We start from the raw sequence: 16,080 nt of genomic DNA, 5'->3' as shown, positions 1-16,080 counted from the left end.
TGATTTCTTACCCCCTTTTATTTCTCACTTATATTTAAGGGGAGATGCAGAGTTTCTTGAACAGGTGTCTTTCAAAACACTATCCACCTGACACATGACACCTCACTAATCCTAGAGTTGTAAGCCCAAACAGTGCTTTAAGTGTCCATATAGATCTAAGTGCAGCATCCTTTGTCTGAGCCACCAGGAAGCTTCAGTCGGGTTCACCACCTTTTTGGAGAGCCTGTTTGTTGCCTGACAGCAATTGCCTAATTTAGCCTAATTGTCTTACATGTGTGCATGAATATTCACCTCACGGATAGGAGTTAACTTGACAAGAATAATCTTTTTTCAGATTGTTTTGGGTGTTTTGGATGTGTGCTCTTTAGTATGAGTGGATAGGACAATAAAGAAATAAATAAATAAATAAAAGGCCACCATTATCTAATTTAAAATGAAAGCCTCAATGCATGCAACCTCGTGTACAATTAATAACCAGAACTGTCAGCCATTTGGGAAAGATCTGTCTTTATCAAATATAATCTATTTTTGGTTTTATGAATGGCCATGCGTCCCTAAAGCCAAACCTTTTTAGGGGCTTACTACTTCTGACGGTAGACTGATATAATTTGTGATTGTAGGTGGGTCGGGTTTAGGGGTCCAGCCCTTTGTGCACCGTGACTATTGCCACCTGAGGCTGTCCTTTAATTCTGTCACCTCTGACCCCATGGGACACATAAATAACTTCTTGACCAGGCGTGGCCTTTCAAGGCAGTGCAATAAACACCTTAAAAACATTTTAAAAACATTTTTACATATTAACATTTGTTAATAAAACATACAGACAGTCCAAAAAATCTTAGGTTATAGGAATAATGAAAATGCAGACAAATATTCTAGAATATATATATATATATCAGAAATACTGTATAAATGGTAACGTTGTGATACATTACAATTTAAAATAACTGTTTATAAATTTTTATATTTAAAGATTAAATTTATTCTTGTGATGGCTCCAGTCTTCAGTGTCACATGATCCTTTGAAACTCAATCTCTTATGTTTTTTTTTTTTTTTTTTTTTTTTTTTGATGCTCAAGAAATATTTATTAGCAATGTTGAAAATTGTGCTTAAGATTTTTTGTGGATACATCTTTCAGCGTTCTTTATTTAAAATTCAAAGGAACAGAATTTAATTCAAATACAAATATTTCCTAACATAGTACACAACTTTTGTTTTAGAGTCGCTTGTTTAATTTAATGCACACTTTCTGAATAAGAGTATCTTTAAAAAATCTTACTCTCTTAACTTTTGAACGGTGTAGTAACATTGATTCTTATATATTCATAGTAAATTGATGGAGCTCTACAGCTTTGTTTCCAGGATATTTAATAAGCAGGTTTTCATATTTTCCTTTGAGAACATGATTAATAGTAAATGTCTTGTAGACACTGCATAATGAATTGTTTATTGTAAGTAAGTATGGAATATTCAGCTCTAGTGATTTTCAGATTTTTATCAGATTTGATTGGCTATTAGCCTCGCCCGGCCAGTGATTTCAGTGCTACTGCAGTGAGGGCCTTAAACACTATTGTTGACTGCAGCCAGTGTTTTTGTAAAGTAATTAGAAGTTTGTTTAGCTAATTCTAATTGCCCCCCCATCAAAAGTGATCTTAATAACAGTTACCCCCCGGAGGGTGTGAGCTACTCTTTTGAAGAATTTTGAAGCATTTTTTAGGTGCTATATAGGTGGTAATAGTTTAAATGAGTTTTTATGTTAGTTTAGTGCCATATACTGTAAAAGTGACTCATGGTGCATCAATGTTGCAGTCTGCCCATTTCAGAGATGACTAAGTGGCATAAGACTGCTGTACATGGGGATGGGACTGCCAACTTTAGGAATACAAAGTGAGCAATTTCCTCTTTAGTCAGTCTGGCAACAGGCAAGTTTAGCACATTTGGCTGGTAGAACTTAGTCTATGAGTTAATTTACAAGTTTGTAGGTTTGCAAAGACGAATCAATTGCTGAAATAACAGATCGTTAACAGTGCAAATATCATAAATGAGAATGGTGTAACCGTTGAACAATTTTCATGACTGGTTGCTAGTGTTCGATACTTTTTAGGCACCGACTGAAATGCCTTGACACTATCGAGAATCAAAAGATGTCGTTCGGCACCAAATTCTGATACCTAAGGGGTTAATCTCATCAACATCAGTGAGCCAGTAAATCTGCAGCATGTGCAAAATCATGTGCTGGTCATTAGCTCTGGTTGAGGCATCCAGGAAAACGCATGTTACGTGACCATTCACACTGTAGCATCATTCTAATGTATTTAGTTTACTGTTTTTACTCAAAAGTCACTTTAAACCACCACTGAGTGTTTGTAATAACCTCCAGTTGTGATCTAATGAGGGTTTTGGTCATATAATGTTGCAGAAAATTGTAAATTGTAACTTTTTATATCAAGCTAATCACTACACCCGCTTAGAATTTCTCATGTAAACACCTTATATTGTTATAAAAAAAAAAAGGCAGAAGATCATATACAGTCATAATCGCATGTTATTAGCTTCATGTTTCGTCCATGTAAATGTTTTGTTTGAAGCGTTCACGCTTGATGTCAGATACAGGGTGGGTTATGAACATGTGATATGATTGACATGAGCAGCAAATGAGCTCCTTGGAGTCAGAACAGCAATGGCATAAGAGAAAACACAGGCAGATCCCATTAATCAGTGTTAATCAGAAATGATGATTCTGTCTAAGCTACGCATAAAATGAAAACACACTAGTTTAAACAGCCTAGGGACATTAGTTCTGGGGACATAATCCATGAAGAGAGGGCTTGTCTGTCTCCTGAAAAAGGGGACATGCTCATTTTTTTGAAGAACTGCAGAGTGATTTAAAGATCTAAAGCATGCAGCAGTGATCCTCACATACTGACTTTAAACTCTTCATTTTGCAATGAAAACTATTTGCACTGATTTACTGTGTCGTTACATTTTGTTCCTTTGCAGTAGGCTCAGTCTTTGAATGTAAAAATCTCATTGAATTTTCATTCAATTGTCATCGTCATAAAATCGTTCAGGAACCAGTATCGAAGTCATTATCAATATCTTTTTTTTTGGGGGGGGGGTTGCCTTTCATTTATGTATTGCATAAAGTTACATTAGTACCTCAAACTTTCTGTATAATCTGATGAATCTAACATGAAGACATTTAAATATTCACAAAGAAGTGGGTTGGTTCACCCGTATCTGAAATAACATTAGTGTATTCAAAACAAATCTACAGCAGTCATCTCTGGTAGATACAAGCTGTCAACTGTAGTCCTTTTGTTTCTCATGAGACCATCAGGGCTGTGCTGGAGGCTCTTTGGCTGGTGGAGAGGGGCTCATTCTTATGCAGACAGGGGCTATGGATGCTACTACTGGAGGTAATTTAGTGCTCTAAGGTCATTCTAGAGCTATAAAGAGGATTCCCTCCAAAAACAAGAGGGTACTGTCTATCTGGAGGCTCAGTGCAAAGTCATTTACTGGCTCTCTCAATACTATGCATCATATTTTCCCACTTTATCATGTCATCAAATACTAAAATCAGTAAAGTTTTCAAAGTATCTTGTTAATAAATAAATGTAGGTACTTTAGATCTTTTTTTATCATAAAATGTGCTTCATTATTTAATAAAAAAATAGGTAAGGCTGACCTGAGATAATTCCTGATTACTAATTACTAATGTCAATATATATATAAATATGAAAAAAAAACTAAGATTGGGAGGTGTTAGAGCCCATTTCATTGCTTATCACACTTGCACAGATTAATTCACTTTTTCAGAGTCACTTTTTACTTTTTTTAAAAATTAAAAAATTTAAGTAAATAAAATCACATTAAAAACACTTATTTATCTAATTAATACGTGAAAAACAAAAATAGATGCAATAATAGCAATTAAATAGGCTAGTTGCATTGGAAATCAAATAGGTCTAGTGCTTCGCAACTCCTTAGAGTCAAATCTTAAAGGAAGAGCCAGAACACAGGCAACACCTTCCCAAAAGTAGGGTGTGGTATTGGACAGGTAATTTCTCAGGACCTCCCTCTTGGGTCCCTGGTATATATGGCAATCCCATTGAATTCCTATAGAGACTTTAAGCCTGTCCCGTTCACCTCTGTAGCCCACATCACACTTTTAGGGCATAAAAGAAGAAAAACAAGGGGTAAGAATCCTGGAGACTGTGGAGCAAACAGCGGCTGCACTGCTCAACCTCAGCGCCAATATGTTGTACCTGGAGACCAATGCTCCCTCATCGTACAGTGAGGTAAGGCCCTTGTGCTACCGCTACCCATCTGGAGACTGGGTTGGTCCCAGTACTAAATTCTGGGTTCTCAGGGAACCCTCTGAAATGACTGGCATCAAAAGTAGGCCTTGTAAAAGCTTTGGGATATATATTGTGTACCGTCTTTTTTTTTTTTTTCCTTCTTCTTCTTTTTTTTACCGCCAAAAACATTTGAGGGGATGCTTATGAAAATGTTGTGATTTGTGGTCCTAGTCTGACCCTTTGCATTTGAATCTATGTGACGGTTGATTTTTTTTTACTTAATTATTGGTTTTCATTTCTTTGTGTGATTCTTTGTGCACATGCACCATTTTTTTTATATATTGACACCTTATAAACTGAAATGTTTGCATTTATGAAGTCATTAGTTTGAACTGTGATAACTGGAGTGAAAAATCAGACGTGCGTCTATCAAGATGAAAATCAGTGCGTATTGCTTTAATGGTTTGCCTAGCTGCTGTTTTGTCTACGGTGTACTGCTCTTGGGTTGAGTCAAGGTATTTGGTATTTGTCTTGGACGGTGAGACTGATAATCTTGTTTGTATAGAACAATGGGCAGCGATTGGGCAGTTTGCTTTGAGAAAGTACTAATGGACTCTACTTTTACTTAAGCTTAATATCACTCATTTACCTTTGTTTACAAACTGTTGCAGCAGGGGTGTTTAGTTTTTATGTGGGTGTGTATGAATACTTTTTCCTTTAGCTTAATATGTGCAGTTGCACTAAAGCATTTCTTTAGATTAATCTGTGCAATTGCATTTAAGTCTTTTCAAGTCATTGCATATCTTTATCAGGAAAGGAAAAAAAAGAATGAATAATTTAAGCCCATTTAATTGAGTGAGGGTACAAAAGGATCATGATTTCACAGCTAAGCTTGATTTTCGTGTCAGGTTGCTAATGTGTTTTTGAATTGTCATGGATGATACTTTTCGAATCTCTTCGTATTTTGTTGAACTGCAGCAATATGCCAGCACTGATGTATGAAAAGCACATTTATTTAATCATTCCCCCAAAATTATACTGTTTTGACTTTAAAAAAATGTTTTGTTTTGTTTTGTTTTTTAACAAAAAAAATTATATTCGGTTGAATGAGTTGTCAATTTGAATAAAAACTAAACTTTCAGTATAATTTAAGTATAATGCAACTTAAGTTTATAACTTGAGCGTTGTAAGCCTTCTCAAATCTTGTCCGGATCTGTGTTTGTTGTCTAAAAGCACTCCCATTCCTTCCTGACAGGTGGTAGTTCAGACTGTGATTTCAGTGCTGCCATTCTCTTGCACAAAGCTGTTGTCAACACAACACTGTTAGCTCAGAGACAAACCTGTTGGTAGAAACACAGTCCGGTCATCTACCCCCCTCTCAGCTTATGTTTTTAAAGCTGGCTTTAGGTAACCAATCCACTGCCCATATAGCTTTGATTTAATGCTTTTAAACGCTCTGTGTCTCACTCTCTTTAATCATGGTAGGGGTTACAAGTCCGTAGACATGCATGTTTGGTGTTGTAAGTGGAGAAATGGAGGTGCAAGGAATTTGAGAAATAATATGGTCCTATTAATGTTGATTTACCACAAATGTTTTAAGTGATAGTTCAAATAAATCAAATTTTGTCCTCTATTGGGTTTGTTTTATCTTTAATTATTTTAACTTTTAGTTTTTCTAAGTAAAGTTTTGGTTTTGCTCTTTGACAGCAGGTTTTCTCTTAAGATGCGTCCAGCTTTCTCTCAACAAAAGGGCTTCAGGTTTAACTCCCGCTCCTCTGAGTGATAGATCGCGGAGGTGCTTTGAAGAATGTGTGCATCAAAGTGATCCTGAGAAGTCTAGGAATTGTAATTGTTTTAACTGTGGAGGATATAGATACAATCATCTGCTCTGCCCAGCCCACTGGGTACGAAGTGAGAAGAAAATAAGATCACTCCCACCTAACCCCCCCCCACCCCCACCCCAATTTAGTGCTTAATGTTTTCTATCCCTGTGGTCACTCATCAAGGCCTCACAGATGTTCTCAACACCCATCCCGGGTTACAAACTGCCCAGGTCACTGGAACACACCCAGGAATGCCAGCCATTTCACCCCCCAGGCCAGGGCAGCCTCAGCTCCTGTGACTGCTCTTGAGTTAGGAGCACTCATTTTCCTCTCAAACTCTAGACTTAAGTAGTTGTTAGAATTTAGTGGTTTTGGCCATTAGAATTCATCTTGTGGAATCAGGAACAAAAACGTATACCATTTGAGGCTGAAAATCAACTGTAATGCTGGCACTGCTGACATCTGTCAACAGCACATTGTTAGAACGCATTGCTAAAAGATGCAGCTGAGATGCTTATTTTTACCCTGGAATTCGTTGGAGCCGAAATTGAAATCTTAATCGTTTTATTATATTGCCGTAATATTTTTCAAGAAACATTTAACTTTAAGATTGTGTTTATTTTTAAAATGGCCATATTTATATTTTTACACAAGAATAGCAGGGTTTTGCTTGGAAACAAAACAGATTGGTCAATGCTCTATATATTAAGGCTTTTTATAATATTACGTTTATGCATTTGCCAGACGTTTTTATCTGAAGCAACTTGGGTTGGATTAATCAGTTCATGCAATTCCTCGGAATCAAACCCATGACCTTTTTTGTTGTTGGTGCCATGCTCTACTTTTTGAGCTTGTAACTTGTTCATATATAATATAATATAATATAATATAATATTATATTATATTATATTATATTATATTATATTATATTATATTATATTATATTATATTATATTATATTATATTATATTATATTATCACTCTCCAAGGAAGCTATAAACAGCCTGGTATTTCTAAGCAGTTGGTATTTGGTTGGTGCATTGTTGAGGAATAGTATTTCATAAAACAGTGTTAGAGGAAATCACAATATGATCTAAAAGGCGGACTAAATAATAAAGTTGTTGTACTTGAAGTTTTTTGTCTACTCAAAATTGCATAATGTTTAAGTTTTTCTTTGTATTTAGCACAGTTGATAAACTTTCTCCTCGCCTTATTATCAGTGCAACCTTCAGCACTGAGTTGCTCTAATGAGTCTCAGAAATGTGGAAATTTCACAGATTTGTATTGTATGTTCAAATAAATCACAAAGTGCAATCACCTGTGATAATTAACTCATTTTAGAATTTTTGTAAACATCTGAACATTTTACTACTACATTACAGCTACTGACTATACATGAATATTATACAAACATGTTTTTGCAATGCGTTACTTTACATACTTTACAATCCCTTACAATCCCTACTCAACTTTTTTTTTTACCAAGAAAATCCTATTTTTTTAATAGCTGTTACTTTTTTCCTCTGCATTTTTTTTAGGGTTAACAGGCATGTGCAGATTGTTCTTCTAAATAGTTTAAGTAAGTTTAAAATCTCTGTGAGTGCCCAACTTTAATTATAATTTCAAACAAATGCTAATGTACTGCGAATGTGTTAAAGCAGACTGTACGCAGACCTACACCTCCATAGTGGGATCACACACTCAGACTGACTTGCATGGCCTTACTGTCTCTAAAAGATTTGTTATTATGTCCTGATTGCTTCATTGTAAAGGATGTGTGTGCTTAAGAAGCACTGTTGAGGCTGGAGGGTACATCTATTATGTTTGGGTTCTTTTTGTGTGGGTATGCCCCGTCTGCTCTTACAATACGCTTCTTTTCATAAACCAATAGACCTGGTCTATTGTTTCTTCAGATAGGCTCTTAAAAGCCTGAGACTCATTGTTTCCAGGAGGCTGAGCAGACTCGTGGCACACAAACACACACAATGACCCCTGTCTGTACATCCCAAAAGGCACCTCTTTTCTTATTCCCTACGGCACTGTCAGAGAGGTATTCTGAGGTCAGTGATTTGACCCACTCTCAGGTGTGTATGTGTACAAAATACATAATTATCTTTAAAAATATATATATTTAAATCGTCTATATTTAATCTTTTAAGACTTAAAAAAAATACTATTTGTTTCCAGCCATTTTAAGGAATAAATGAATGAATGATTTGTTTTAGTATGCATTAGTCACATTTATAGTATATTTTGCCTAGCGATTCACCCGAGCCACCAGCAGCACCGGGAGAATTTTATGTGAAGGGCTGAAAGAGACAGGAAAAGAGAGAGAAAGAGGAATAAGCGTGCATGCTGGACAGCTGTCTCCATCCATGCCTGAAATAAACAAGGGACTCAGTTGAGATTAATGATGGTCTAAAGAGCCATACAACCATGGCACCTCATCCAGGAATGTGGCGTGTATAAATGGAAAGGAATGGACTGGAGGAGTGGAGCTGGAAATGGCTGGATTACTTCCAGAACATTTTTCTTTCTCTCAAATGACAGTCATTTTAATTCCTCTCTGCGCCTTCTCTAGAACAAGGCAACAGGAGCCGTGTGAACTGCGTTTCGCCCATTTACTGCCAACCCCATCCTTTTGTTATTACTGCATCTTCCAGTTCATTTAGAGTCTTCATTCCTGTGGACCTCACCAACAACCTAGAGCAATTAAGGCGGGCTAAAGACTTAATTGGTCCTAAATGTGATGCTTGTTTACATTGTAAACAACTGCAGTTTCACACCTATATATAGAATTAAAACGACTGGGTTAAAGAATGTCATAAATGACACTTCAAATGAACTCAGAATTGGCTTCTTCTACATTTTAAGACCCCATTAGTCCCTGTTAGATTTTAGGCTGCTGCAAATTTCTTATTTCCAATAGTTTAGATCGTGTTAATTGGCCGGTAACAGCATAACTGAAAATGTACAACCTCTAAATGATTCCTTTTTTACATAATGCATCACTAGTGTTTTGGTAATCCTTCTCTTCTGTCATGGTTGATGTATCTGTGGCTGTAACAGGACTGCCTTTCTTTACTCAAGTACACAGATATGGCTATTTGAGGAACAGTTTGATAAAGAGCCTTAATTCTCTCTGACTTGAACATACTGGACAAAGACTTATTTAGGTCTGCCAAGCACTGACTGTTATGCACATCATCTGTTTCTCTAAGCCCACCATTACAGTATAGTCTGGTGTATTAACATCAAAAGAAGCTGTATTGTGGCAACAACTCATTAATGTTTTGATGAATATTTCGTCTTTGTTTGTATGACACTTCTAATACCGTAAAAACTTGAAAAGAGTTTATACTGATAAAAAATACTCTGTTTTTCCTCTAGCCTCAGTATACAAGCCTGGGGCTTCTCAACAGCATGGATCAAAATGGTGGCTCCACCTCCACCAGCCCCTACAACAACGAGCATGCTCAGAACAATGTAACGGCACCATCACCCTACGCCCAGCCCAGTTCCACCTTCGAAGCCCTGTCTCCATCACCTGCCATCCCATCCAACACAGACTATGCTGGCCCACACACCTTTGATGTGTCCTTTCAACAGTCCAGCACAGCCAAATCAGCCACCTGGACGGTAAGACACAATGTCTGTTTATGTGTGACACACTTGTTTTTACATTATTATATAATAAATATTGCTAGTAAACTACCCCAACAATTATTCAGGTAACTATTCAAAGGGTAAGGTATTGGAGCCAAACCAATACAGGAGCATAGAGAGGAGAGCATGTTGCCCCTTCAGTCTATTTTGGGGTTAAGTGTCTGGCTTTAGGGCAACAACTAAATATTTCCTTTTGGAGAAATTGGACCTCCTGCCCTCTGGTCACAAACCACTCATAACCATTCATCCCATTTATACATGGCAGTGGTCTGTGAATTGAGTGTTTTGTTGTACTATGACAATGCACTGTGGTTCTACGTTACACAAAGTAGTTGATTTCTGGTGTCAATGGTTCATCTACCAGGAGGATAGTAGTGTTTTTACCTGTCTGATCTAAGATTTAGACACTTCTATGATCTATATGAAAGTTTCCAATTACAAAACTTCACCTGACTGAGAGAAAAAAGGCAGGCATAGGTTTAAACTGGCTTGGTTTACTGCACAATAGATTACTGCTTGGGGTTTATTGTCTTCTTTTACTACTTGCACAAAATTAGTTGGAATAGTTTCAACCATATGCAGTTTATTTATTTATTTTTATTCAATAAACATTTTTGGAATTTCTAAAAATCAAAAAGAAAATTCTTTCCGAAAAGAGCCATGACTGACCCCTACTGGTGAGTTGTTTGCTGGCGCATTGTGTCTATTTTCATAAACCGCTATGTCCACATAGCGGAAATAATGTGCATCAGTGAGCATTACAATAGCTGTGTCACTGTCACTCAGTTTTGCATAGATAGGTGTCACCTCTTGATAATCATACTGACTAAACCCGCTAAGCTAGTTGTAGTAGCACGGGAACAAGGAACCTGGTGTCTGTCAACCAAAAAGTTACTTTCAGTTGGACTGCACTCCCTAGCGGTTGCTAGTTACTTAAGGTCTTAAATCTTATCTTCAGAACGTTTCCTCATTTTTCACAGTGTTAGCAATAACAACAACGACGGTTATGTCATTTTGCGCCAAATGCGATGCATTTTATTTCTGACAAGGCTAACTTAAGATTTATTTAATCACAGACATTAAATTAGATTGATCTTGAATTTGGCAGATTTTGGTTTTGATAAACCAGTGAGTCAACTGCAGTAATACTGTCTCACATCTTTGAGTACACAAGTTGTGCGGAGATTGGTTTGTGATTTGCTCAGTGCTCATTGGCTACAGTGCAGTGTGGGATTGTGACATTTACCCTATTCCCACAGCAGCCCTTGTCTTCCTTGCTCTTTGACTTCACCAGTACAGCAGAAGTTGTCAGACACCTTAGCGCAGACTTCTGGGTGTGAGAAAGACACCACACCCTTGGTTGTCTCATTTAAGACGTCCCTAGACGTCATTCATGTTTCCCTTTCTCACAGTGCATAGAACATGGTGGAGAATATCTCTTCCTTTAATTTAATAACAATTTAGCCCAACGAAAGGCAGTTGTGTGGCTCACATTTAATGTAACCCACGCTTTTTCTTCATGCGCAGCTCAATCTATCCTGAATTTGGCTTCCATGACACACACACCCACACACATTTCCTGGCATTGCATCCTACCGCTCCTGATTTACGGGAAAGCTTTTGCAATCCTGCTTTTTTTGTTGATGTCAATGATAAGACACATCATACACAAACTTGTTTTTTTTGTTCGTTTTCAATTTTCAGAGGAAACGCATCCGCTCTATCATTTTCAGTTCACCTTTCTTGGCTCTGTGTTTGTTTTGCTTGATGTCCTTTAGAGCGGAGTCTCCATTTTGCATCCAACAATATGGCACGGTTTTGTTTGGCCACTGGTTCACCTGTAAAGAAGGCGTTGACCGAAGGAATGCGACCACTGGAGTTGTTGTCTCAAGAAGTGAGCTGGGGATTAGTAGAATGGGTCAGTAATACTCGTGTAAATACTCCATGCCTTCCTACTGAACCCTTCAGTGCCGAAGGGGCTGTTCCCTGCTCATTGAGTAAAGCTTGTCGACTGCGTCTCTTATAATGCCGCAGGACAAGGAGATGAGAACAAGGATAGAAGTTGGGGGAGGACAGAAGCGCTCAAAGAGACGAGTGTTCTAGCGAAAGATGGCAAGATGCAACTTGTCCCTGGAACATCTGCAGGCCCGTCCCACGCCTCGTGAGATGGAGCTGAGACTTGTTTGTGTCAACGAGCCTGTCAAGACTTGTCTGACATTGCCACGTTAAGCCCTAAAACCTAAGCAAGCAGAGGAAGAAGAAAGAAAAGGAGGGAGAGGTTAATTTACCTACCAAAAAAAAGAAAAAAAAACTGGAGTTGAAAAGATATTTATGATAGGGCAATGATTTCTAAGAAAGGCGTATCTGGATCTCTGACAGGTTCTGTTTGGAGAACTGTTGTTCTTGTTGTTTTGTGTCTTTGAACAATAAAAGATAACCTGTGCTTTTCGACAATGCAAGAGGTAGAGCTGGGCTGAGTCAAAGAGAAGATCAGTCTTTTCAGCACCAGACTCCTTGGCTCACTTGCACAATCATAATCTCCATTTTCTCATGCAGTCAAGATGGCATAGTGCTACCTGAAAAGGTCCAGCATATACTTATTAGACATGACCTTAAATCCCACCTTTTGTGCAACACCTTCAGAGTGTAATGGAATGAGAGGAGAAATGCAAACACCATTTTCAGAAATAAAGGTAGCTGTAAGGAAAGAATTTGCCAGCACTCAGGGCGACCAAAATGAGGGGAAATCCAGCATAATTACACCAAAGCTTGTCACACGTTTTCTGGGAAAGATCACATTTCCAAAGCATATAATTTAATCACAGGGCATTAACTAGTGCCAGGAAGCATTGGGGCATTTGTTTACACCACTAGAGAAAGTATGAATCTGATGAGGGTTGGTAACATGATGAATTTTCTTCCAAATGCACTACAAACACGACAAGTTATTGATGTCTGAAAACCAATTGCATTTAAATGTTGATATGTATCTTTTGCTTCACCCTTTTGTGCATATTTTCCACTTTGGAATCAAATGAAGTGTATATGCATAAACACCATGCAAAGCTTTCAGGCCTGACGAGCAAAATCATGGCTTGGTTGATTCACTATTCAGAACCATAGCTGCATGCATTTTCCTAAGTCATGCAAACATGCACCATCACAGTGCAAAGTGTAAAGAGCATGCAATAATGAGTTATTAGCTGCTTAGCCCCCAACATTTCTAGCAAGAAATATTAAGCAAAGATGAACAGCAATGCCCTGTGAAATTAGCTTTTGAACAGAATTGCATTTTCTGATTAAGTTTTGCACCCTACACTCAAGTTCTGTTTTATTTCAAATGCTTCACTTTCCAAACTCGGCGAACAGGTATTTTTATCATTGCGCCAAAGATGGGAAAAAGACATTTTATTTCTTTCCCAATGAAACAGGTTTTGAGAAGCAACGGGCGTGATGGTACATGTCAGGTATGAGGTGGGACAAGACCAGAGGCGCCAGAGCGTTGGGCCAACCCGCCCTGCCATGCTGAGACATGAATCCAGCCTTAGCCTGCAGCCCTGCTCTGTTCAAACACACACACACTCGGCTGACAACTTGTCACAACACGTACAACACTGTATGTGTGTGCGTTTGTTGTCTGTGTGACTGCGGTTGTGTGTGCACAAATCTCTGTTTGTGTAGAAATCTCTTGAAGAAACCGGTTTACATTGCCGTTTATAAGTTTTGGCTCAGAAAGATTTTTTATTTTGTTTTTTTTTAAAGAGGTTTTTTATGCTCAAGCTTGCATTGGTTTGATCAAAAATACAGAAATAGTGCAATAGTGTAATGCAATAATGGCTTTCTATTTCAAATGATAAAAAAATTGCTCCAGCCTTCAGTGTCACATCATTTTAATATATTGAATAATTTTGGATTGATCACGTGACACTGGAGACTGGATGATTGGCTGATGAAAATTCAGGTTTGCATCTCACTATTAAAATAGAAAACTATTAGGCTTAAATAAAATTATACAATTTTTTTTTCATCTCTGTATTTTGGATCAAATAAATGCAGCCTTGATGAGAAGAAGAGAGTTAAATTTGTCAATATTGATTGCTAATTAAAGTATACTAATACATAAGTGTTATTAATAATTTGATCAGTGCTTACTATACCGACTACAATAAGTTGAAGTACAAAAATCCTAAACTAAAACAGAAATAAAGTGCATTGCTAAGCATGTTCTGCAGTGTTTAGTGTTATGTGTTTGAATGAACAATTATACATCAATATTAACTTTAAAAAATAAATAAATACATCAAATGATTTATTATTAGTTCATGCATTAATTAAATAGACAAAAGCATTACTGCATTAACTAATAGACAAATTAAACATTGTTGTAAAATATCAATGAGTCGTTCTCATCCTAGATTGTAAATCCCCTTTTTCTGTTCAAAGAGTTACTTTAAACTTTTGTGTGTGTGTGTGTGTGTGTGTGTTTGTGTGGTAATTCACACTGTAGCCTGTGACTGGAACATAATTGCATGTTAACACCACCTTGCCCCTCCCTGTAAAACAGCTAATGCCTCCAATTCATCAGATCATTTTATGGCCCCACCCTTCATGTGTGTGTGTGTGTGTGTGTGTTTGTTTCCCTGTCAGTAGTGTCTCATTTGGCCCCAAGCAAACACCGCAGCCTTCACACATATTTGCATTCTCAAAATGTGTTGCTTTAGGGCTAGAATTGGCACATCGACTGCTTTGTTTATGTGCTGCTATAAGGTTTGTAGGTTGCCGTTTAAGATGTTTCAAAATATGTGAGAACGGTGTTTGTTGTTGGTATGTCAAGTTTCCGTCATTTATATCTGTCGCTGGCTTTTTTGCTGGGCCTCTGTGTGACTGACCCTTTGGCATTCGTGTGTACAACTCTCTCTTTAGTCCTCGTATCCTCTTCTCTCTCCCTCACTCACCTCATTTAACTGAATGACAGGAGCGTACAGAGGCATATCAGGTTAGGAGCAGAGGGGCGATTACAGTTATTTATCTTTCTTTTTTTATAGAACACCTTTCAAAAAAGCATTGAGTTCACGCACAAAACGCCTTCATCATCCATCGGTGAAAGCACCCATGCAGGCACTAAATTAGTCAGAGCTAAAATGGGTCAAGTCAGTTGTGAGAGTGCAGGTGATGAGTGTAGAAGCTGCGTGCTGTTGCTACGCTGAAGAAGACATCGTGAGCAAGTGATATGACAGGACAGGAGGCAAAAAATATGAACTATTCAAATCTATTTTCAGTGTAGCTGACAAAAAGGCTGAATTTGTTAACGTCAGTTAATGCATTAGTCGTTTTTTAAATATTATAATAGTTCATGGTATTTGTTTAGCAACGTATTATTTAGTTAAATTCCAATGTTATTTTTAAAAAGTTGACCATAAACAATTCATAACTTTAAATATAATAAAATAGTTTTATGTAAATGTGAAGTTTTAGTGTTAACGTGTAAAATGCATTCTTAAACGCAAAAATAACCATCATGCTAGATTATTAAATGCTGTAAAAGTGTTGTTCATGACTTTCTAATACGACCGAACCATATGGTAAAGCATTGGTAAAGATAGTGTTTTTCCAGTTTGTTCTAATAATTCCTTCAGGAAATGGCCAGGATTTGTGTGTGTTTGTTCTTGTCGAGGTTGTGTAATACTCTGAAAGCTCACAAGCAGGTGTTGGGACGGGCTCCTCTCATTGGAACACTTCATATCAAAAGTTAATAGAGCTGGAATTTAATGTTGCATTGTTCTTCAAAATAGCCCCTGGCAACATTCACAGCAGTTTTTTTTCTTTCTTTCCTTCTTTCTTTCTTTCTTCTTCACCTTTTCAGATGAAGTTGACAGGAAAGTTTTCTTCCCAGTTATTTTCCATGGACTTGATACGCTGCTTTCAGAGCAAGAATTCATTTAAATGCTGCAAAGAAAAGTATGGTCTGTTATTTTTCTTAAATAAAGAAGTGATGTGCAACCAGTCATTATCTACAATACAAAATCTGTGGCATACCATGAGTTTTTGCAATATTGGTGGCTAAGTGATGATTTGCATTTGTCACAATGTTGGCGGTCACGCTTTGTGAGACTGTTTAATCTATTTTTCTGTTTGACCCATTGTGTGTGGTTAGACAGTCTCTTAAACTCCTGATGATGCTGTAAGTATGAGTAACACCGGAGAGTTAGCCTGTGGTGATGAGGATGATTCAAGCACATGGTGTGATGCCAATGATTTTTGTGGTCAGTGACGCCCCTAAACGTCAAGC

General features: G+C 37.4%; 1 protein-coding gene across 13 annotated transcripts in view; it reads left to right on the top strand.

The window, feature by feature from the left end:
- tp63 (tumor protein p63) overlaps positions 1–16,080 on the top strand; it is a 40,514-nt gene that overhangs the window by 13,646 nt on the left and 10,788 nt on the right. For 8 of the 13 annotated variants that reach the window (XM_026213760.1, XM_026213761.1, XM_026213764.1 and 5 more), the window contains exon 4: positions 9,516–9,764. In XM_026213760.1, the coding sequence (XP_026069545.1) occupies positions 9,516–9,764 (249 nt within the window). Of the gene's footprint in view, positions 1–4,106; positions 4,303–9,515; positions 9,765–16,080 lie in introns of those variants that run through there. The other 5 variants (XM_026213766.1, XM_026213771.1, XM_026213767.1 and 2 more) reach the window with 2 other exon arrangements.

This window comes from Carassius auratus, chromosome 31 (assembly GCF_003368295.1).
Source record: "Carassius auratus strain Wakin chromosome 31, ASM336829v1, whole genome shotgun sequence".
NCBI classification, from domain to species: domain Eukaryota; kingdom Metazoa; phylum Chordata; class Actinopteri; order Cypriniformes; family Cyprinidae; genus Carassius; species Carassius auratus.
Note: the sequence above shows the minus strand (reverse complement) of the source record. Positions and strands in the feature narration are given on the sequence as shown.